The following is a 25,417-nucleotide window of genomic DNA, read 5'->3' as shown; positions in this document are numbered from 1 at the left end:
TCCCAAATAATCTCAATATGTAAATATTTAAACATAGATTTTTTATCACTATTGTAAAGTGTTTACAAATGGAAAGGGTAGCAATACTATGAAATATTTCTAAATGTTTATTTTTTTGAAATACAAACAGATCAATACATTTCATGTATCTGTGTTTAGTAATGTTTGATTTTAAGACTGCTAAAAATCATCTCAAATTTCCTATTACAGATTTATAAATGTTTTCCATGATTTCTCAGTAACTGCACTTCTATTCTTACAGCTAAATATATACTTAAATACATTACAATATGTTGAATAGAAAATAAGTAAATTATTCAATAATTTCAAGAACAATGTGTTTATTCCACTCCATAAAAAGCCTGCACTTGCATGCAGTTTCTTAACAATACAGTATTGTAAATGTAGATTCTCTTCCTTATGATTTTAACATTTTGTTTTCTCTAGCTTAATGTATTGTAAGAATATAGTATATATTATATATAACATACAGAAATCTGTATTAATCGATTATTTACGTTTTTAGTAAGGCCTTCAGTTGACAATAGCTATTAGTAGTTAAGTTTTGGGGGAGTCAGAAGTTATACATGGGTTTCTGACTATAGTGGTCAGTGCCCCAAACCTCTGTTGTTCAAGGGTCAATTGTATCTCTGTAGTTTGCTGAGTCTAGCAGCACATTCAAAAATCATGCCCAATGTTAGACAGTTTTTGTGAAATAGTTCTGTTCCATACATTGCAAGATATCTAGTTTCCTTAACCTTTGGCCAACAAAATGCCCTGTATTCCCCAAACTACTATAACCCAAGACACTTCTACAAATTCCTAACATATCTCATAGGGAGATGTCTCTCAAATTATCTGTGTTAAAGGACGTTTTGTCCCTAATTTGCCTAAGATCTATACTTCTATACAAAATTAAAAACAGAAACAAGTTACTAGGAAAAAAGTGAAATAGAAAACAAATATAAAATGTAAGTTCTATTTTATCATTACATTCAACAGAAAAAATGACCCTGTGGAATTAAATACAAGTTTCTAAATGGTTCCTCTCATTTTTGGGTTTTATCTCATTGCAGACCAATAATAAATAGTTTGCAGACCAGCTCTGGTCCATGGACCACACTTTAAATAGCACTGTCCTAAAGACAGTAGTATAGCTTTCACTGAGAATCACTGGTAAAAATAAAACAGTATATAAAAATGTTAGTTATTATCCTTATCATTTTTTATTCTAAATATCCTTTAGCTGAGACTAAAATAAACAATTCTACCCACATTAACAATCCTATCTCAAAAATTCCTGTCTAAATCTTCAGACATACACACAAGTCCTATTTCCTCGTTTGTTTTTAAACGCTTATGTATTTATTTTGAGAGAGAGAGAGAGAGAGAGAGAGAGCGCGCACTCCCGTGCAGGCAGGGGAGGGGCTGAGAGAAAGGGAGAGAGAGAATCCCAAGTAGACTCTGTGTTGTCAGCACAGAGCTCGACGTAGGGCTCAATTCCACAAACTGAGATCGTCCTGCGTCAAAATCAAGAGTTGGATGCTCAACCAACTGAGCCACCCAGGCACCCCTTCTTTCTTTTTTAAAAGGCAACCTTGTCTTCTATGATATTGACTTCCTCTCTGCAAAGGTGCAGCAACATTATTTAGCCAGTGAAAAGTACAGACTACTTTTACAAGTCAAAAAGCAGAAGAGTTGATTTTAAAAAGGGCCATGACCTATATACATACTCAGAATATAAAAACAACACTTACTTCCTTGCCTGTTCATCTATAGGTTTGTGTCCAACATCTTTTCTGTTCGTCCAGGTTACACTCAACCTTTCCTGGGTCCACCCTGCACCAACACCACCATTCAACACAGGAAATACTACAGGGATAGGCTTTCCTTTCAATCACAGTTCTTTTTATGACACCAATATATTATTTGCCTAAGAGAATTTGTTTTAAGAATTGGCTCTTTCTCTTTTTTCAGTAGTGTCCTGTTAAGAATACTGTCACTTGAGGAGAATGTCAAAGGTTCATCCTATCCCAATCAAGTTTTGACAATAGGTAGAGTTAAACATCTCCCTGCATATACAAATTGATGTGTTAGAATTCTTTTAAAATGCTCTTGACTTCACAAACTTTAGGGCTGCCAGGGTGGTTCAGTTGGTTAAGCGTCCAACTTCGGCTCAGGTCATGATCTCACAGTTCGTGAGTTCCAGCCCTGCCTTGGGCTCTGTGCAGACAACTCAGAGCCTAGAGCCTGCTTCAGATTCTGTGTCTCCGTCTCTCTCTCTGCCCCTCCTCTGCTTGCACTCCATCTCTCTCTCTCCATCTCTCTCTCTCTCTCTCTCAAAAGTAAACATTAAAAAATAAAAAAAAAATTTATTCAAAGATTCTATGTTTAGATTTATACAAATGGCTGATACTGTTCTCAACTTCAAGGTAAAGTCCATATTAAGCTGTGAATTTTAATTATTTAAATCTTCCATGAGATTGCACACATTCCAATAACATGGTATACAAAAAATATTTTAGTGTAGGAGAGTATGTTTGTGAGATACAACTTTTAAAAACATTTTTTTAATGTTTATTTATTTTTGAAAGAGAGAGACAGAGCATGAGTGGGGGAGAAGCAGAAAGAAAGGGAGACACAGAACCCAAAGCAGGCTCCAGGCTGTGAGCTGTCAGCACAGAGCCTGACGTGGGGCGCAAACCCACAAACTGTGAGATCATGACCTGAGCTGAAGTCAGACACTTAACTGACTGAGCCACCCAGGCACCCCTGTATGTGAAATATAAATAAAAGCAATTACTTACTTGTTAACTTTAAATATTGCTATCATTCTAATTCCTCATAAGTCTGTAACACTGATGTAAGTAATCATAAAAATTAAATTTCTAGTGTTAACCTAAAAAAGGAAAAATGCACTCAACTAACATTTAGAAGAAAATACTGATTATATGTCATTTTGCTTTTAAATATTAATTCAATTTTCTTTTAAAAATAGCTTTAATCAAATGGAATTTGAAGTCTGCATATTTTATATAATGAAACATGATCTTACCCTTTTCTTGGCTACCACAGCAACTTTGCCATCTGCTTTGGATTTATCTGTAAGATAATAAAGTATGGCTGTTTCAAAAAAAGTGCCTACACTCCTGTTCAAATAAATGCAACATTATACAGTTAGAATTTTCTACTTTCTCATGCTGTGATATGTGTTTTCAATGATTTTTTAATCATAATGCTATTAAACTCAACTTCTCCAAGTTGAGTATAACAAAATAATCCAAAGGTAATAATATCAGGGATCCTCATAGTTATTTGACAAGCCTCCTCCCTTAAATCTAATTGGTTGGCTGGATGTTTCCAAGTTAGCAACGAGTGTATCTTATTCCAGGTTCTGGTCAGCTAATGTGCTCTGGAGTATACAGGACCTGGAATGAAATCCCAGCCATCTCCACTTGCACATCTACTCTATGCCAGACATGGATAAAGGCCTTACATAGACAATCTCTTATTTAAACCTCATGATAAACTTGCAAAAAAGTATGTAGTCCATTTCTCAGCTAAGAAAGTTAAGGCTAAGTACCCTGCCTGAGGCCATGCAGTGGGGCAAGACCCATCTGACTGCAAGTGTTTAATCTTTATGTCTGCAGCTTCCATGCAGGACCCTTAAGCAACACTCAGCAAGGAGGATGATAAACAAATAGCACGTAGAAAACTATGTTAAGATATAATTTTGATATATGTAAAACTGTGCGTGTGAATTAGTAAAACTTATTGGCAATAATAATTAAGAAATTGTATTTTTTATGGGTTCAATGTAGAATTCCAACGAAATGAGTTGTACATAAATTTTTATTCACACATATGTTTTATTAACCTTAATATTGTGGTAATGAAAAATGAAGAGAATTATGGACATTAATAATAAGGTTTTAGGGTTACATTTAACATTAAAAAATACCCAAAAATTTAATTTATCAATGTAGGACTATAATTCACAATGAAAACTTAAAACAAACAAAGAGAATAAATATCCATGGATGTGAGAGTAAATAAATGCTGCCTATCTAAAAGCAAATTTTGCAGTAAAAAATTATTAGCATAAAGCATACAAATCCAGAGAAGCAGGTTATTATATTTATGCCTATAATTAGTTGGCCACATGTAAACTGTCCTCTTTCCTATGTTCAGCTGTGTGCTTGAAATAATCCCTTCTTCTGGAATACCCTTTTTCTCCCCACTGATGAATGTATAAGACCATCCACTGTCACAGAAAATTCTTCCAACTAGGAGAAATAACCACCTTTGTTGCAAAACCACAGTCATGACAGGACACAGAACTTTCTTCCTTGTCTTATGGTTACTTCTATATACGGTCAAAGCACCCTACAAGACTAGAATGTGCCTTAAAGTCAGGGGCCAAGTTTTGTATGCAGTAGGTGCTCAATTTTTTTATAATTAATAAATGTACATGTATCTTATTCAAAATCTCACATGGATCTGAAATACACATTTTACCTGAACAAATTAATATAACTTACGAGTTAAAATACATAGAACATTTACATGGTGTAAGTGACTATACTAGACAATGTAAGATATAAAACACCATATATGTTCTCAGACCCTTAGTTTCTTTATTGATAAACCAGGAGTAATAATTATTACCTTATTGGTATATTGTGAGATTCAAGTAACAGAATTTATGTAAATAAAACTCCTAAAACAATGTGTGGTAGATAATAGATTATTAACAATGTTCTTTTACAATTAGCTAATAAAGACATTCTGGGGTATGGGTGCATGTGTGTGAGAGAGAGAGAGACAGAGACACATACAGAGAGATCTTAACCCTTGCAATACTAGGAAAAATAGGTTAGTGATTATACATGTCACTGTTGTATCATCTTGTTAAGTGATTCCATCATTCTACCATTTAAATAATTGTTCTAGTCTTTTTAACATAGTTGGGAATAAACTGATGAGTAATGATAAAATAGCAAAGATTAGTAAAATTCCATAACGCATTTCAGATTTACAAAAGAGCCCTGATGATAATTACAAGATAGAATAAATTTTGTTGTATCTAAAATTTTTTTTCTCTTTCTTCTTTTGAAGACCTCTAATAACAATGAAACTCATGATGAAATATCAATCTGTACATGCAGTTGAAAATGCACATAAAAGAAACTCAAAACTAAAATTGGATCCAATGGACCCTGGTCATATACTGGTCTTTTTTCCAGTTAGTGAAAAAAGAATACAATTTTGTTATTTTTCTCCTCAAAATATACATCATTCTTATGTAAAATTTCCAGTAGGGAGACACATTTGGAACAGAAATATCCAAACTGTTGTTCAAGGAACTTTTTATGTTGAAACGTTGCACAACCATCTCCCAGTGCAATATAGAAGTGTTTCGGGGGTAACAACAGCCACTCTGATTTTCAAAGGGATTTGCCAAAGGGAAAGTCTGATGTAATGCCGAAAAACATTACAATCATTAGTAATTTTCCTATTAATAACAGTAGGTCCGTGTTCAACTTCAGCAACATTAAACACTTTCTAAGAGCTGAATTTTCCCTAGTGAGAAAGGTTTAATTTCCTCCCTTCAGAAATCTCTGCATGTAGGGACCCTCACACAGAGTGAAAAGCAGTTAACAGGAAATGTAGATTTGGATAATTAAAAGGGCCTTCACTCCTCTTCTAGGCTACATCCATATCATCGTTTTAAAGTGCAAAAGAGGAGCTGCAGGTAGAAAATGAAAATGTTCCAAATCAGTAGAGGTGGTTATGCCTCATGACTCATAACAGATGTTAAAATTTTTTTATTTACAACCGTATTAGAAAGGAGTACAAATATTAACATAAATCAGTGGCTTCTTTTTTAAAAAAAATATTTTTTAAAGCTTATCCATTGATGGCCTCAGAAAATCTGTTAGTATATGCTTCTTTAAAGGTGACAGCTGAAAGCATGTTCTTAAAAAGGTAGAGGATATTCCAGTTTCCGATCTGGCATGTAAAGAGCTTAGAAGTCACACTCCATCCTCACAACAGGTAAAAAGCTGAACAAATTGAAAATCAATAACTCTTCTTAGATCCCTTAGAGAAATGAGGTCACAGGGCAAACCGCGGCCCCCAAATTTGGAGAGACAGGTGAATACAAAGAATCACAACTTAATGGAGCAGAAACCTCCACAGGAACTAGTGCTGGGGTAGGAACACATGAACTGTAATTGATGAATTGCTGGAGCCTCAATGTGAACAAGCCTGAGAGAGAAAAATTCTTGGGGGACCCAGTCATGCAGGAGGGAGGCACACTTTTATGCATTTACCTCCAGGAGCTATATCGGGCTCTCATAATAAAGACTGGAGAAAAACACCTTTGCGCTTCCTCAGTGGGAAGAAAAAAGTAACCATTTTGAAATATGCCAGAGCATTCAGTTCTTAGCCGTTTGCTTTGAAGAGAAACTATTTTACAAGAGCTTAACCTATTCTGGTTTTCTCTGAGCCTGACCAATTAGTGGGGGAGGGAAATACCCAAATCAAGCATTCTATGGTTTTCCACGCAAGGGAAGGGAAATACCAACTCGGGATCCCCTCTATCCATTATGTACCACGTAAGGGGGTGAAAAAAAATGGGAAGCACTCGTACAGTTCAAAGCCCAGGACTAAGACCTAATCATAGAACTATAGAATGCTTGGAGCATCTGGGTGACTCAGTTGGTTAGGATTCAACTCTTGATCTTGGCTCAGGTCATGGTCTAATGGTTCATGAGATTGAGCTCCGTGTCAAGCTCTGTACTGACAGTGCAAAGCCTGCTTGGGATTCTCTCTCTCCCTCTCTCTCTCTCTGCCCCCCCTCACACTAGCACTCTCTCTCTCTCTCTCTCTCAAAACAAACAAACAAACAAACAAACAAACAAACAAACAAACAGTGTAGCCTTACCACTACACTGCTAAAGGTCTCGCTACCACAGTTTCCGTTACCTGGTACATCATGTTTGTCTTTCCACAAAAAATACAAAGCATACGAAAAGCAAAAAACAGTCTGAAGTGACAGAGCAAGTATCAAAAGCAGACCCATGTATGTCAGAGATGTTGGAATGATCAGATTGTGAATTTAAAACAAGTACGCTTAATACAGTAAGGGCTTTAGCGTTAGAAGTAGGCAACATTCAAGAACAAGTGGGTATTGTAAGTAGAGACATGGAAATTCTAAGACATAATAAAAAAGAGGTGCTGGGGATTAAAAATGCTGTAACAGAAATGAAGAATACCTTTGACAGGTTTTATCACTAGATTGGACACAGTTGAGGAAAGAATCTGTGAGCTTGAGGATATATTAATAGAAACTTCTAAAACTGAAAGCAAAGAGAAAAAAGATTGGAAAACAAAAGAACAGAATATCCAAGATCAATGGGAAAACCACAAAAGTATAATATATGTGTAATGGGAATACCAGACAGAAAAGAAAGAGAAAGGAACAGAAGAAATATTGGAAGCAATAATGACTGAGAATTTCCCCCGATTTAACGTCAGATACCGAATAATGATCCAGGAAGCTCAGAGAACAAGCAGTATAAATGCCAAAGGTAAGCGGTAAGCAAAGATAAAGGAAAATTATTGAAAGAAGCCTGGGGGAGGGTGGTGTGCCTTATCTGTAAAGGAGCAGATAGAATTTCATCCAATTCTCCTCAGAACCTGTGAGAACAAGAGGAGAATGAGTGAAATAATTAGTGTTGTGAGAGAAAAACCCACCAAATTAGAATTCAGTACCCTGTGAAATTATCCTTCAAAAATAAAGGCATATATATTTTGTCAGGCAAAGAAAAATTGAGGGAATTTGTTACCAGTAGATTTACCTTACAAGAAATGTTAAAAGAGAGAGGAAAATGATGTAGAGTAGAAACTTGTATCTACATAAAGAAAGGTACAGCATCAGGGAATGACTAAGTGAAGGTAAAATATAAACTTTTAATTTTCTTATTCTTTAACTGAACACAATGTGTTCAAAATAGTAATAACGGCAACAATATGTTCGATTTAGGAAAACCATCTCCTTAAAAAGTTTTTTTTCTTAAAGAAACTTAAAAAGAAAGCATAATTGATATGCTAAGAAAGAAAACAGAATTATATAAAATGTTCAATTAAACTACAAAAGGCAGAAAAAGAGTGAAAGAAAAAATAGGAGCAAAGAAAAACAAATGGAAAACAGTAACACATATGGTAGCTATTAATTCAACTATATCAATAACTATTTTAAATTTCAGTGTCTAATTATACCAATTAAAAAACAAAGACTGTTAGAGTGGATCAACTATATGCTGTCTACAAAAAAACTCACTTTAACTACAAAGACACACAGAGGTTAAAAGTAGAAAAATAGAGATATAGCATGTTAACACTAATTAAAAGAAAGCTATATTAATTTCAGACAGAGAATGCTTCAGAGCAAGGAAAGTTATCAGGGATAAAGAGAATATTAATTAATAATACAGTGGTTACTACTCCAAGAAGACATAATGATTATTAATATAAATGTGGCTAACAACAGTGTCAAAGCATGTAACACAAAAATTGATAGAACTCAAGGAAAATACATAGACCCATTATGATAATTAGAGACTTTATCAGAAATGAGCAGGTCCAGAAGGCAGAAAATCAGTCAGGACATACAGTAGTTCCCCTTTATCTGTAGAGGGTATGTTCCAAGACCCCCAGTAGACACCTGAAACCATGGATAGTAGTAATAAAACCTATATATACTGATTTTTTCCTATATATACATAGTCCTGATACAGTTTAATTTATAAGTTAGGCAGGGTAAGAGATCTTAATACAATAGAATAATTATAATCATATGCTCTGATAAAAATTATGTGAATGTGGTCTCTCAAAATCTCTTATTGTAATGTACTCATCCTTCTTGTTATATGAGATAAAATGCCTGCATGATGAGATGAAGTGAGGTGAATGACAGAGGCACTGTGACATACTGTTACGCTACTACTGACCTTCTGATGAAACATCAAAGGAGGATCACCTGCTTCTAGGCCACAGCTGACCACGGATAACTAAAACTGTAGAAAGTGAAACTGCATATAAGAGCAAACTGTTGTACTTTGAACTCAACACCATCAATCGACTGAATATAATCTACACCTACAGACTACAACCTCAGTAGCAGAATACACATTCTTCTCGTGCTCACTTGGAACATTCACCAAGATTGACTATGTTTTGGGCCATAAAATACTCCCTAACTCACTTTTGAAAACAGATATCATACAATAGTCTGCTCTCAGACCACAGTGGAATTAAACTAGATAACAAAACAAAACAAAACAAACAAACAAAAAAACCCCAGAAAGATAACTATAAAACCCTCTAAATACTTGGAGATTAAACAACACATTTCTAAATAACATATGGGTCAAAAAACAAATCTTAAGAGAAATTTTAAAATACTTGGACTAAATGAAAATGAAAATAAAGTTTACGAAAATTTGTAAGATGCAGTAAAAGCAGTATTTAGAGAGGAATTTACAGCATTAAAATGTGTATATTATGAAAAAACAAAGACCCAAAATCAATAAACTAAGCTTCCATCTTAGGAAACTAGAAAAAGAAAAGCAAGTTAAAATATGAAGTATGCACAAAAAATAAAAATTAGGGCAGAAACCAATGAGATTGAAAACAGGAAATCAATTGAGGAAATAAAACCAAAAGCTGTTTCTTTGAAAAGATCAATAAAAATAAGACACTAGCCAGGCTAACTAGAAAAAAAGGACAGAAAACATAAATTACTAACATCAAAAATTAAAGAGAGGGCATCATTACAGATGTGAAGATATTAAAAGGATAATAAAAGGAAATGCTGTCAATAACTCTATGCCCACAAATCTGATACCTAGATGAAATGGACCAATTCTTTAAAAGATGTAATCTGTCAAAAGTCACACAAGAATAAACAATCTAAGAAGCCTATATCTTTTTATAACATTGAATCAATATAATAACCTTACAAAACAAAAACACCAAGCCCAGATGGGTTCACTGGTGATTTCTACCAAATATTTATGGAAGAAATTATAGCAATTCTCTATAAGCTCTTCCAGAAGATAGAAGCAGGGGGAATACTTCCTAATTCATTCACTGAGGCCAGTATAACAAAACCAAACAAAGACATTACAAGAAAACTACGGACCAATTTCTCTAATGAACATAGATGCAAAATTCTCAACATACTACAAATCAAATCTAACAATGTATAAAAAGAATTATACACCATAAGCAAGTGAGATTTATCTGAGGTATACGAGGCTGCTTCAACAATCAAAATCAATTAACGTAATCAATGACATCAGTAGGTTAAAAAAGAAAAGTCAAATATGATCATATCAGTTGTGCAAATAAAGCACTTAACAAAATCCAACACACCCATGCATGATAAAAATTCCCAGCAAACTAGGAATAAAGGGAAACATCCTCAATTTGATAAGGAGAATCTATAAAAATCCTACAGCTGACATCATACTCAATAGTAAGAAGCTCAAAGCTTTTTCCCTAAGATTAGGAATAAGTCAGAGATGTTTCTGCCTCAGAACTCTTTTCAATATTGTACTGGAACTCCTAATTAATGCAATAAGGGGGAAAAAAGGAAGAAGAGTATAGATCGAGAAATAATAAAACTGCCTTTCTCAGTAGATGACATGAATATCTATGCAGAAAATCCAAAAAATCAAGAAAAATACTCCTGGAACAAATAAGTGATTATTGCAAGGTTGTAGGGCACAAGGTTAATACACAAAAGTCAATCACTTTCCTATTTACCAGCAATTAAAAAGTAGGATTTGAAATTAAGAACACATTACCATTTACACTAACACCCCCCAAATGAAATACTTAGGCATAAATTTAACAAAAGATGGACAAGATTATATGAGGAAAACTACAAAACTCTGATGAACAAAATGAAAGAACTAAATAATGTGGATATATTTCATATTTATGGATGGGGAGTCTCAATATTGTCAAGATGTCAGTTCTTCCCAACTTGATCTATAGATTCAGTACAATCTCAATGAAAATCCCAACAAGTTATTTTGTGGATATCAACAAACTGAATCTAAAGTTTATATGAATAGACAAAGATACAGAATAGCCATCACAATATTGAAGGACAGTCAGAGGACTTCATCCTACCTGACTTCAAAACTTACTCTAAAGCTACAATAATCAAGACAGTGTAATATTGGGAAAAGAATAACAAATAGATCAATGGAACAGAATAGACCGCCCAGAAACAAACTCTATAAATATAGTCAACTGATCTTTTACAAAAGAGCAAAGACAATATAATGAAGAAAAGTGTTTTCAATAACTGGTGTTGAACAACTAGATGTCTATGTGCCAAAAATGGATCTAGATCTAGACCTTACACCTTTCATAAAAATTAACTCAAAATCACACATCTAAATGAAAAATGCAAAACCATAAAACTCCTAGAGGGTAACACAGGAGAAAATGTAGATGACCTAGGATATGCTGATGACTTTAGATATAACATCAAAGGCAAGGCCCATGAAAGAAATAATTAATAAGTTGGACTTCATTAAAATTAAAATGTATGCTCTGAAAAATGCACTGTCAAGAGAATGAGAAGATAATCCAGAGTGAGAAAAAAATATTTGCAAAATACATACCTGACAAAAGGACTGTTATTTGAAATATACAAAGAACTCTTAAAAGTCAACAAGATGAACAATTGAATTACAAAGCAGGCAATGAAGAGACACCACAGCAAAGAAGATTTATAGATGGCAAATAAGCATATGAAAGCATGTTCATCATCATTGTATGTCATTTTCTAATGACATTTAATTGCAAATTAAAACACCACTGCAGACCTATTAAAATGGCCAAAATCCAGAACACTGACAACACCAAATTCTGGCAAGTATGTGGGGCAACAGGAACTGTCATTCATTTCTGGTAGGAATGTAAAAATTATGCAGCCACTTTGGAAGATAGTTTGGCAGTTTCTTATAAAACTAAACATACCCTTACCATATGATTCAGCAATTGTGTTCCTTGGTAGTTACCCAAATGAGCTGAAAACTTATGTGCACAAAAAAACCTATGTTGCATGTTTATGGCAGCTTTATTCATAATTGTCAAAACCTAGAAACAACCAAGATGTCCTTCCGTTGGTGAACGGATACATAAACTGTATTACATACAATGGACTATTTTCAGTGCTAAAGAATCTACAGACATGGAGAAACGTAAACACATATTACTAAGTAAAAGAAGTCAATCTGAAAAGGCTACATACTGTATGACTCCAACTATATGATGTTCTGGAGCCTAAAAAGATCAGTGGTTGTGAGGTGTTGGCAGAGGGGTAGGAGTGGGGGAGAAATGAACATGTGGAACACAAAATTTTTAGGCCAGTGAAACAATTCTGTATGATACTACAACGGTGAATACACATCATCATACATTCGTCAAAACCCGTAGAATGTACAACACAAAGAGTGAACCTTAATGTAAACTCTGAATTTTGGGTGATAATGATATGTCAGTGTTGGTTCATGCTTCTCTGGGGCCAGAAGTTGATAGTGAAGATACTGTATGGGTATAGGGCAGGGAATTATGGGAACTCTGTACTTACTGCTTAATTTTTCTGGGAACCCGAAATTTTGCTGCTCTAAAAAATAAAGTTTATTTAAAACAAAACAAAACAAAACAATTCTAGGAAAAAAAAGGTAGAAATAGGAACATCCACTCTAAGATGTAAAGCATGTAAGAAAATATTAATCCTACAAATAACACAAAATCCTAAAGCTAAATTATAAAGAGACTATATGGATAATACCCTACTCATTTTAAAAATACAATTATAATGAATGTTCCTACATAAGAAAACTCTTTCTATACTCAGAAAAAGAATCCCTTACTCGGAGTAATAGTTAATATAACAAAAAACAGGGGAACTGAATTATGTGGACAGGACTTTGAAATCTCTTACAGTATGAGCAGGTCTGTATTTTTTACATATCATTTACTGACCCGGCAGATTTCAACACTGAAAGAGTTGCATCAAACATAATAGTATGTCAATGTCTGCAGTGTAGGGAGAATTCAGGCCAAGAAATTAGGAGTCATTATTTCTGGGTTGGAAAAATAAATTTTGGGGTGAAGAAATTCTCAAAGTTGTTGGGATGAAATAAGTTGTTTGCCTCTAAACTACTCACCTTTTGTAAAATATCTGAATAATGGCTATTTATGTCTCAAAACCACTTTTGAACAAAGTAAGAAGCTGGATACGTACGAGAATTCACCCTAGAAGCTAAGCAAGGACTATATTGTCTCTTTTGGAGACAGTAAAGAGTGAGTCTGAAGTGAGCGAGCCTCTTATGGCAAAGACTGAATTCCTGCCAAGTCTCTTCATGCCCCCCATCTACAAATGTAGATGACTTAGGTTGCTAATGACTTCAGATAGAACATCAAAAGCAAGGGCCACAAAAGAAATAATTAGTAAGTTGGACTTCATTAAAATTAAAAGTTCTGCTCTGCAAAATACACTGTCAAGAGAATCAGAAGATAATCCAGAGTGAGAGAAGTATTTGCAAAATACATATCTGACAAAGGGCTGTTATCTGAAATACACAAAGAACTCTTAAAACTCAACAATAAGATGAACAAAATGAAAGTCTCTAGGCATGGATTCTCTACATTCAGACTGAATTACATCAATTTCTGCATGCAAAAATCATCAGTTTTTCAGCAAAAAAATGGTCTGCTACAAAACCAATGAGAAATAACCCCTCTCCATAGACTCTGGACAAGTAAGAATGCCAAAGGACCCAGACGTTAATACTCCAGCACCCACAACAATGACAAAGACACAGTTCCATATTTATTGAAAGAGTGTATCCATTGCTAGTGTGAAATGGCTGTAATATAATTTTAAAAAATAACTGACTATATTAGTTTACAGCATTTATATTAAAAAACCCTAAAACCCTAAATATTTCAAAGTTTATTTTGGTTACACAAGAAAAATGTATAATCCATGAAAAGAATAAAATTGCATTTGTGACAATACAGTGAGTTCAACCTTTACTGCTAATAAACAGAGACATTATATTTTCAGCACAAGGAATAAAAATCACATTCATGGTAATAAATGTCCCTTTTCCCAGTTTCAGAGTAAACCAGAGTAATGTGCTTGTCATTCTTTTCCACTGTTTTTAAATCTACTTATTTCCTTTAAAATCTAAACCTAGATAGCTGGGTTAATATTTAAATTTTTCTTAAATAAAATATTTTCACCTATAAGTTTTTTAAAATATATATTAAGCTTCTCCAAGGGAGGAAAAAAATACCACTCTTACTTTCAAATTCAGTCAGCACTGAAGGCCAGATCCTTCCATAATCTTTAGAACTGAAGGTGATAAGTTATTATCGCTAAGCAGCAAAATTTAAAAACATATTTAAATTTATTGAAAATCATCATTTTTATGTGAAATCACATTCAGAGTTAAAAATGTATCCTACCTACTACAATCATTATGATGAATTCATTTAAAAAGCTATCTATAAACCATAATATTGATGATTCAAAAGAACTTTCTTTGAAAATGACCTGAAATCTTACCATATTTTTTTACCTAATTAAAAAAAAAAAGTTGATGATGGTTTTTATCTCTGCCTTGAATGTGTTCACAAATAAAACATTTTGAAAAATACTTTGGTCTGAAATAAAACAGCACATGCAAATGAAAGTTTCATCCTAGAAATATATTTTAAAGACATAGCTTCTAATTGTGAAATATACTTTGAAACACATAAAAGAACTTACGTAGATAGTCTAAGAGTAAAGAAGATGATAGAAGCGTTAATTAAAACCCTTGCATTTAAATAGAGTGTATGCTTAGTTTCAGAGGGTGAAATACATACTATTAATCCATAGAAAACCAATTTTTCAGTGGACAAAGATATATCCTATCCCTATGAAAAGAATATTTTTTAAATGTGCAAATATATTTCAGAAAGCATGCATCTGAATAAATCCTCATTTGGGGGTGGTAAAGAATAAAAAAACTCAAATACCCTGTTTGGATAGGCGGCACACTTCCAGTCTTCGCTCGTGAGAATGTCCATAGAGAAGGTATGCTTCTTGTAGTGCACTTTTATACCATTTCTTTTTCTTCGTACATGTTCCTAGCTAAAGAAACACAGAAAAATAATGACTCATTTCTAAATGTATAATTTTGTTTTAATATCTACGTGATTTAGCTATTGAGCTGAAATTAACCCGATTTAAGCATTGTAACATACATTATGTAGACTTTGGTATATAATTATTATTTCATTATTAGAGTATAGCAAAGTTGTGGGAATGTTGTACATTAAAAGACAAAGGGTTAGATTCTTGATTCACTAAGATAATATTTTAATATAATTCCTCTCACATTTAAAAAGTTACAAAAAGTTATGACCGCCAATGTAACAAAGTAGTCAGTATTAATATATTTTGTTAGCGTAATTTGATTCTCTTTTAAGTAACATAACAGTGATACTGAAGTGGTATAAACTGAAAAGCCAAGTTTCTTATTGTAAGAAAATTAATTCCATTCACATCCAGTTTTGAGTTATGGCAGAAAAGTGACCTATTCATACAAGTTCCTTAAACTTTTGCCCCAATTTCTTCATCTCTAAAATGTGGATACTAATCATAAAGTTTCAGAAGTAATAAATGAAATAACAGATGACAGTTTTCTGGCATAGCAAGCACTCAATCAATGTTATTCTACTTGAATTCAGTACTTTTTCTACATGTAATTTATTTTTACAGAAATTTTTAAAGAGAAAAACAGAGTCAAAGAATCTCTAGGTTAAAAATGACTTTAAAAATTATCTGACTCACTAATTTTTCCATTGTTATTTTAGAACTTGACTAAAAAGTTTTTTTTAAGATTTTGTCTTTAAGTAATCTCCACACCCAACGTGGGTCTTGAATTTACAGTCTTGAGATCAAGAGTTACGTACTCTACCGACTGAGCCAACTAAGCATCCAAGAATCTGCCTAAAAAACTTTTTACAATATTTTTAAATGTTACAAATTATAAAATTCATACCACCATTTTCTTTTTTGGAAGTTTACCATAAAAAAAATACAGGCTTTTATTCTATTATTCCATATTTACCACTTGCATACAATAATCATATCTTTATCTCAGATACATAATTTACTCCTTATACAGAAATGTAAATCTATATAACACCTATATTTAATTCATTTAGAGAATGAAACTATCCATATATTTAAAGCTCTTCTCAAACTCCACCTTATTCTTGGAGTCCCCAAATTAATATCAACTATCTGTTCCTGTTACACTTAATATTTTCATTTAATCATTCACTACATTCTGAGTTGTATTATAGTTATTTGTATTCATGACTGCCCCTACCCATAAAATGAAAAGTCCCTGAAGACAGAGGCAATAAATAATATTTCATCTTTCTATCCTCCATAGTACCCACTTGCCTAATCTCACCGCATATTATGTAAGTATTCCGAAAGTGCTTGTTAAATTGCATGTTGTTCTAGACAATGATTTATTTTATAAAAAGGAGTCAAAGAATATAATGAAACAAAAACCTACTTTTTTTTTTCAAAAACCTACTTTTGTGCACAGAATATTTAAATTTCATTCATTAGTTTCACAGAAAAAGAGTTAGGCAGATACAATTTAATAGACATTAGAAAATTTAAACTAAGAATATCTAACTTAGTATCTGCATGTTTAAGATATTTCTGCAGCTCTAATGTTATGGTGCTAAATAAGAAATCAGTGAAAAACAGCCTAGAAGCTGATATGGCACTAAACAATTGATGTTAAGAAAATTTCTTGAGAAAAATCAATACTATAGATAGCTAAAGTAAACTTCGGTGAGTTTGGGGAACCAAAAAGCTTTTTTAAAAACTTGTGTCTGAGATTCTTTAAGAATTTATCAGTAAGTATGTGCCATCTAGTGGTAGTACAATCAAACATCTTCAAAGAAACAAAAAATTAAGACTATAATTTATAAAGAATTTTGAATTCCACAATTAGGCTCAACTATGCACTGTATTTTCCAACTAAAGTGGTGTGTACACACCCTGAAGGCTGGAATGTGCCGCCATATCCATCGCTGGTATTGTTTCTCCCAAAGGTACCCATTATTACCAGTTTCTTTCACAGTCTTTCACAGCTACTGTATGGATCTACAAACATTTATGTCATTTGTATGAATATATCTAATTTTACAGAGTGTTGTGAACAGTTACATATACTTTGAGTTTTTCAATTTGTCTTGCAGATTGCTTCGTTTATTGATTGATTTGACATATTCTAAACCCTTGGGATCTACCACTGAAGAAGGTAGATAAAGCTTACCTTCATTCTAGCTAGTGAAACAGATGATCTACAATAAGCATAACAAATAAATAAAACCTACAGTATGTTAATAGGAGGTTACAAGTTCTATGTAATAAAGAAAAGTTAAGGCAAAAAAGTAGGGTAACTCTCATTGAAAAGGTGACATCTGAGCAAAGACGTGAAAGAGGACAGGGAGTTAACCATGTAGATATTCCAAAAAAGAGAACTCCAAGCAGAGAAAAAAAAAATACTCTAAGGTGGGAGGATACAAGTATATTCAAGAAGCATCGAAGAAACCAAGGTGGCTGAGGCTAAATGAAGAAGGAGAGTAACAGGTAATGAGATCACAAAATTAACAGGGGCCAGATCATGGAGGTCCTTTCAGGCCATTGCAGGGATCTTGCCTTTTATTCTAAAATGGGACCCATTCCATAGTTCTGAGCAGAAAAATAACATTTGATTTGATTCAGTGTTTTAAAACATTCTGATTTTTTATACTATTTATTTATTTATTTATTTATTTATTTATTTATTTATTTAATATCCAAATTAGTTAGCATATAGTGCAACAATGATTTCAGGAATAGATTCCTTAATGCCCCTTACTCATTTAGCACATCCCCCCTCCCACAACCCCTCTAGCAACCCTCTGTTTGTTCTCCATATTGAAGAGTCTCTTATGTTTTGTCCCCCTCCCTGTTTTTATATTATTTTTGCTTCCCTTCCCTGATGTTCATCTGTTTTGTATCTTAACATCCTCATAGGAGTGAAGTCATATGTTATTTGTCTTTTTCTGACTAATTTTGCTTAGCATAATACCCTCTAGTTCCATCCATGTAGTTGCAAATGGCAAGATTTCATTCTTTTTGATTGCTGAGTACTACCCCATTGTATGTATACCACATCTTCTTTACCCATGCATCCATCGATGGACATGTGGGCTCTTTCCATACTTTGGCTACTGTTGATAGTGCTGCTATAAACATTGGGGTGCATGTGCCCCTTTGAAACAGCATATCTGTATCCCTTGGATAAATACCTAGTAGTGCAATTGCTGGGTTGTAGGGTAGTTCTATTTTCAATTTTTTGAAGAAGCTCCAAACTGTTTTCCAGAGTGGCTGCACCAGCTTGGGTTCTCACCAGCAGTGCAAAAGAGATCCTCTGTCTCTGCATCCTTGCCAACATCTGTTGTTGTCTGGGTTGTTAATATAAGTGTGAGGTGGTATCTCATTGTGGTTTTGATTTGTATTTCCCTGGTGATGAGTGATGTTGAGCATTTTTTCATGTGTCGGTTGGCCATCTGGATGTCTTCTTTGGAGAAGTGTCTATTCATGTCTTTTGCCCATTTCTTCACTGGATTATTTGTTTTTTGGGTGTTGAGTTTGATAAGTTCTTTATAGATTTTGGATACTAATCCTTTATCTGATATGTCATTTGCAAATATCTTCTCCCATTCCGTCAGTTGCCTTTGTTTTGCTCATTGTTTTCTTCATTGTGCAGAAGCTTTTTATTTTGATGAGGGCCCAGTAGCTCATGTTTGCTTTTGTTTTCCTTGCCACTGGAGACCTGTTGAGTAACAAGTTGCTTCAGCCAAGGTCAAAGACTTTTTCCTGCTTTCTCCTTGAGGATTTTGATGGCTTCCTGTCTTATGTTTAGGTCTTTCATCCATTTTGAGTTTAGTTTTGTGTAAGGTATAAGAAAGTGGTCCAGGTTCATTTTTCTGCATGTTGCTGTCCAGTTTTCCCAGCACCACTTGCTGAAGAGACTGTCTTTATTCCATTGGATTTTCTTTCCTGCTTTGTCAAAGATTAGTTGGCCATATGTTTGTGGGTCCATTTCTGGGTTCTCTATTGTTACATTGATCTGAGTGTCTGTTTTTGTGCCAGTACCATACTGTCTTGATGATTACAGCTTTGTAATACAGCTTGAAGTCTGGGATTGTGATGCCTCCTGCTTTGGTTTTCTTTTTCAAGATTGCTTTGGCTATTCGGGGTCTTTTCTGGTTCCATACACATTTTAGGATTGTTTGTTTTAGCTCTGTGAAGAATGCTGGTGTTATTTTTATAGGGATTGCATTGAAAATGCAGATTGCTTTCGGTAGTATTGATATTTTAACACTATTTGTTCTTCCTCTCCAGGAGCATAGGATATTTTCCCATTTTTTTGTGTCTTCTTTAATTTCTTTCATAAGATTTCTATAGTTTTCAGTGTATAGATTTTTCACCTCTTTGGTTAGATTTATTCCTAGGTATTTTATGGTTTTTGGTGTCATTCTGATTGTTTTGACCAAAATAAACTATACAAAGGCATGTAGATATAAGATTACCAGTAATAACCTAGGCAAGAAATGATGGTGGTATAGACCAGGATAGTGGCAGCCATTGTGGTGAAAAGTGGTAGGATTCTGGACATAATTTGAAGTTACAGCAAAATAAATTTCTTGACCCACTGAAAATTGGGTGTGAGAGAAGCAGAAGATGACCCTAAGGCTTTTGGACTGAACTAGCAGAAGGATGAACTTTGCTGTCAAGTGAGAAGAAGGCTGTCAAGGAAGTGAGATTCTGAGGGGGAAGATCAAGAGTTCAGACCTGTTGGTACAAGATGTCTATTGTGACATCCAAGTGGAGATACCAAGTAAGAGTGTGGTAAGGAAATTCAGGAGAGAAATGAGAACAGCAGATAATATTTATGAATCATACACACACACACACACACACACACACAGAATTTAAAGCCAAGAAACTGGATGACATAACCAAAGTAACGAGGAAACAGATGAAGGTATATCCACACACGTGCTTTGTATGTGCCTTTATTTATTTGACAAATGCCCTAGCTATGAACATTTAAGCTATTTCTAATATTATGTAATTTGAAACAATGCTTTAATAAAAAAATTTGTGCATATATCACTTTTCCCATGTGAAAGTGTAAGAAGAGTAAATTCCTAGATGTTGAATTACCAGGTTTGAAGGTGTATTTTAAATTTTGGAACTGTGAATTCACTCTTGAATGAGATGGTCACAATTTACAATGCCACAAACAGAATGTTTCCTCACACCCTGGAGAAGACTTCTGTGACCACACTTTCAGATTTCTGTCAATATTTTAAGAGAAATACAGTATTTTTTATTATCATTTTCATTTCTCAAATTTAGTAATTATGAGAAACTTTTAATATTTTTCCAACTTTACTGAGGTACAATTGCCATATAACTATGCAAATTTAAGGAGCACAACATAATAATTGGATACCTGTGTATCTTGTAAAATTATTACCATAATAGAGTTAGTTAACACCTCCATCAACTCACACAATAACTCGTGTGTGTGTGTGTGTGTGTGTGTGTGTGTGTGTGTGTGTGTTGAGAACATTTAAGATCTGCTTTTTTTTTTCAACTTTCAAATACATAATACAGTATTTTTTTTTTAATTTTTTTTAACATTTATTTATTTTTGAGACAGAGAGAGACAGAGCATGAACGGGGGAGGGGCAGAGAGAGAGGGAGACACAGAATCGGAAACAGGCTCCAGGCTCCGAGCCATCAGCCCAGAGCCTGACGCGGGGCTCGAACTCACGGACCGCGAGATCTTGACCTGAGCCAAAGTCGGACGCTCAACCGACTGAGCCACCCAGGTGCCCCACATAATACAGTATTATTAACTTTAGTCACCATGTTGTACATTAGATCCCAGATCTTATTCATCAATTTTTCACATTTTTAAAAGCCATTTATGTTTTCTTTTCTACAAGTGACTGTTCAAGTCCTGTGTTAATATTTATATAGGTCTTTTTCTTATTGGTTTATAAGAGTCTTGTATAAATTAAAAAAGTAATACACTGTTACATGTATTGCAAGTACCTTTTCCTATTGACAGTTAATTTTTTAGATATATTTGTATTTTCATTTTGTTCATTTAAATCTTTCATCCTTCTAGCACTAATTTGTGTGTAAGTTATGAGGTATAGCTTCTACTTTGTGTTTTTCCCAAGTAGCCATTGGTACCCATACAATTTATTAATAATACAACTTTAATTATTTGAATATAATCTTAACCACTAACTATATTTCCAAGTACTTTGGAGTCTATTTTTGGACTTTATATTGTTCTATTTATCTGTCAAATCACTGTTAGTACGAAACTGCTTTATCTAATGGGGCTTTATTATAATTTTGTATTTTATAGGCCTACTTCCCTCTTCTATGTTTAATTTTCCTATACATTTTAGCATTCATCTTAAGCCCTTTTTTAAAATTGAGATTACATTAAAAATAATTTAGGGAGAATTGACATCTTTCCATATTAAATTTTCTAAACCAAAAAGAGGATTATATCTTTCCGTTTACTTAGGTTTTATTTTCTGTCTCTTAGTAGCATTTTGAAGTTGTATTCACATAGCTCATACATATGCTTCTTAAGCTTATTCTAGTGTGTTATGTATGTTTTGTTGCTATTATAAATGGGAACTTTTATCCATTCATATTTTCACACTGGTTGCCTCTGTATACTAATTTTATAACTGCCATATAATTGAATTTTCTTATTGTTTAAAATAGTTTTTAGATTTGAGTTCCATGGGTTTTCCAAGTAAACAATTATCTACTAATAATGATAATCTTGCTTTTTTTCTTTCCTGTATATGTACTTTGGCTCCTTTCTTTGGCTAATTATATTAGCCAATTCTACCAGGACAATTACATAATTGTAGTAATCTTACATACTTTTAAAAACCCAAATTTCCTACCAGAACAACCAATGTCTTCTCTAATTAAAATAGAACTTTCAGTTGAATGAGTTCATGTATTTTTCAAGACATGCAGAAGTGATTCACGTTTATTTAAATAGACTTCTTCTGCAGAAGCTACCAAAAAGAAATGTTTATTTGTAATCACCTTCATATACTAAACTGTTTAATACATTATCATAATCTTTCAACTGGAATTTGCCAAGAAAGGGCTTCTGGATTGACGAGAAAGAAATAAAGACACAGCATTTCACCAAACATAATAGATTCATTCCATACACTAATTACCAGGGCAAAATTTGTAAAGGATGAATGAACATCATGCTTGAATGAATTATAGTAATAACACTGTGATTAGGTTCAATATTAAAATACTATAGTATTTAATGAGATAAATCTTCAACTTGAAGGTTTACATTTTAGACAAAATTCAGCAAAGGAAACAATTCTATTTTGAATAAGCCTAAACTAAGGCAAAAACTACCTTTTCCTGGTTTTTTTAAGAAAAAAAATTTTTTTTAAACAAAGATAATCTTTTAAAGGCATGAAAACATTTAAATTTACCATTGCAGCCAAAAGTCAAGTAAGATAATTAGATTAACAAAGATTTTTTCAAGACCAAGTGGTATTGAAAATAGGATTCAAACTCAAGCAGAAAGTAACTGCCATTCAAACTCACTCTATCAACTGCAACGTGGAGGTGTTTAACACTTGACTGAAATCTACAGCAACTCTTGTGACTTTCCTGATAACTCTCGGATAATAAAATGTCCCAGAGTTACTTATTTAGTTCCCTGAAATTCAAAAACTACAATGTCTACTTGCATGTAAGAAACAAAATTCCAAAACTGCATTTGAAGTTAAAGCTTCTGTTCCTCCTCAAGCTAGGGACATACTGTAGGCTGAAGTGGTCCTCCTTTTCCTCCATGTGTTTCTCTTTCTCTCCCCACATCTTCTGGCTTCTCTGGGATTGAAAAGATTTGGTGTGGAGAATGGAAGAGAAATTGCAATAAATATTTTTGACTGCTACATAGCAGTTTGGGGTTGGTGCTTTCTAGGCTTAAAGCATTTTTTTTATTGTGGGGTGCTTTGTGGGTTTTTGGAGAATGTTTTCTACCAACTAGGAACAACTTCCCTGACAGAGGAGATCTTTCTTGAGCTGGCTGCTTTCAATCAACCCCCTATCCCATTACCACTTTTCCTGTATTGCTCAGTCTAGATTTCACGGGAACAGGAAGCCATCTTTATTTTTTTTTATTTTTATTTTTTTTTCAGTATATGAAATTTATTGTCAAATTGGTTTCCATACGACACCCAGTGCTCATCCCAAAAGATGCCCTCTTCAATACCCATCACCCACCCTCTCCTCCCTCCCACCCCCCATCAACCCTCAGTTTGTTCTCAGTTTTATTTAAGAGTCTCTTATGCTTTGACTCTCTCCCACTCTAACCTCTTTTTTTTTTTCCTTCCCCTCCCCCATGGGTTTCTGTTAAGTTTCTCAGGATCCACATAAAGTGAAAACATATGGTATCTTTCTCTGTATGGAGGAAGCCATTTCTAGAAGACCCTTCTAAAATGACTACTCGGGGTGCCTGGGTGGCTCAGTTGGTTAAGTGTCCGACTTCGGCTTAGATCATGGTCTTACAGTTTGTGGGTTCAAGCCCCGCGTCGGGCTCTGTGCTGACAGCTCAGAGCCTGGAGCCTGCTTCAGATTCTGTGTCTCCCTCCCTCTCTGCCCCTCCCCTGCTCACACTCTGTCTCTCTCAAAAATAAATAAACATTAAAAAAAATTAAAATGACTACGATTCTTTTTCCCATGTTGCCTGCATCCTCTCTCCCCCAAACCACGGGAATGCTGGCCATTCTCAGTGCCTAGATCTTTTCATTCTGTTGCTAGACCTGATAACCAGGCACTCTCACTCAGATTTCTCAGAGGAAAGCACCAGTATGTTGTGTTGCTCAAGCTCAAGAGTACACACATCATGCTCTCAAAAAATCCCTCATACAGGAAAATGAACATCTTTCCTTTTCACAAGATGGGTAGTGAGGAGGTATAGGGAAAATGTCATAGAATATCATTACTTTCTCCAAAGAAACTCCTGTATGTTCAACCTCAAACCTTTTATATCCTTGCATAAATTAGGCAAAGGGCTGCCAAGCCAGTTTTAGCCCCTCCTTTGCAATGTGAAAGTCTTGTACCTTAGTTTGCAATGTGAAAACAGTTATTTTTGTCTTCATCTTTTGTAGTCTTAAAGACTTAATGTATTTCACTAAAACCTGAATATATTTTAATGTTAAAAATTCCAAATTTTCTCCCACCCCAAAACAAACAAAACACAGAAAAGTTTTCAAATATACTTGTTTAAGAAGGAAATTTTAAATGCAGCTCTTTAGCAAACTTTCAAGGTGCTGCTAACAGCTTATAAAGTGAAGGATTAAGATCAATAACTTTACATAAGATCATAGAAAGGACAGGACATCTTCAAATCCCAGTAAATTCTATGATGCAAAGACAGAATATCAATTCCTTTGTTACGTTTATATTACTGTGGCAACTTGAGGTTTATCAATCAATTTATTAAATTTAGGGTGAAGGGGAAAAATAAGTAATCATAGAGGAAAAGAAGTAATCATCATGGAAAGAAAAGGAAGACTCACAGTCTAAAAATTTGTGTGAATTTATGAATGTAAATAAGAGATTCTTGATAGATGTATTCTTGGTGGATGAATAAACATGTAAATATTTGGAGTAAGGATGAGGTTTGAGACTCTCACGGATGGTTAGACAAGGAAGACAGTACCTGTGTCTGGGAAAATTCCCAGCTATGTCCAAAACTGAAAAGGTTGTAAGGTACTGTTTTATATGATCTTGTTTCAATTGAGTGTTATTGGCTGACTGAAAGGACTTAATATCATTTTTACATTTCCCAGGATTTGAGGAAGAAATTGAATGTCCCTTTTCATTGAATAAGGTTTGTGCTATCACCACATACTAGTATGGAGTGGCAGAGTCAAAGAAAATAATGTATTTGTGCCTGTTCACCCAGGAAGGCCAGAGGACTGAAATCTGCAATCCAGCAGAAATTCGTATCTTTTGTCCCTTTGTATTTTAAGATTGCTTCCCCACCTATGAGTTATTCAAAGTATAAAAACCTGAAGCTCTAGCAGGATAAATCTTATGCTTCAAACTTGAATGTGTAAGCAGTGTTCCATTACCAATTTTTGCTAAATAAAA

The 25,417-nt window shown here is 34.0% G+C and overlaps 1 protein-coding gene across 1 annotated transcript in view; it reads right to left on the bottom strand.

The window, feature by feature from the left end:
* ZCWPW2 (zinc finger CW-type and PWWP domain containing 2) overlaps positions 1–25,417 on the bottom strand; it is an 82,373-nt gene that overhangs the window by 30,507 nt on the left and 26,449 nt on the right. Inside the window, 2 exon segments of the mRNA XM_015544438.2 lie at positions 3,056–3,102; positions 15,124–15,238. Coding sequence (XP_015399924.1) covers positions 3,056–3,102; positions 15,124–15,238 — 162 coding nt within the window.

The sequence above is a fragment of the Panthera tigris genome, chromosome C2, assembly GCF_018350195.1.
Source record: "Panthera tigris isolate Pti1 chromosome C2, P.tigris_Pti1_mat1.1, whole genome shotgun sequence".
Lineage (NCBI taxonomy): Eukaryota > Metazoa > Chordata > Mammalia > Carnivora > Felidae > Panthera > Panthera tigris.
The sequence above is the reverse complement of the archived record's forward strand: the minus strand, read 5'-3'. Positions and strand labels throughout refer to the sequence as shown.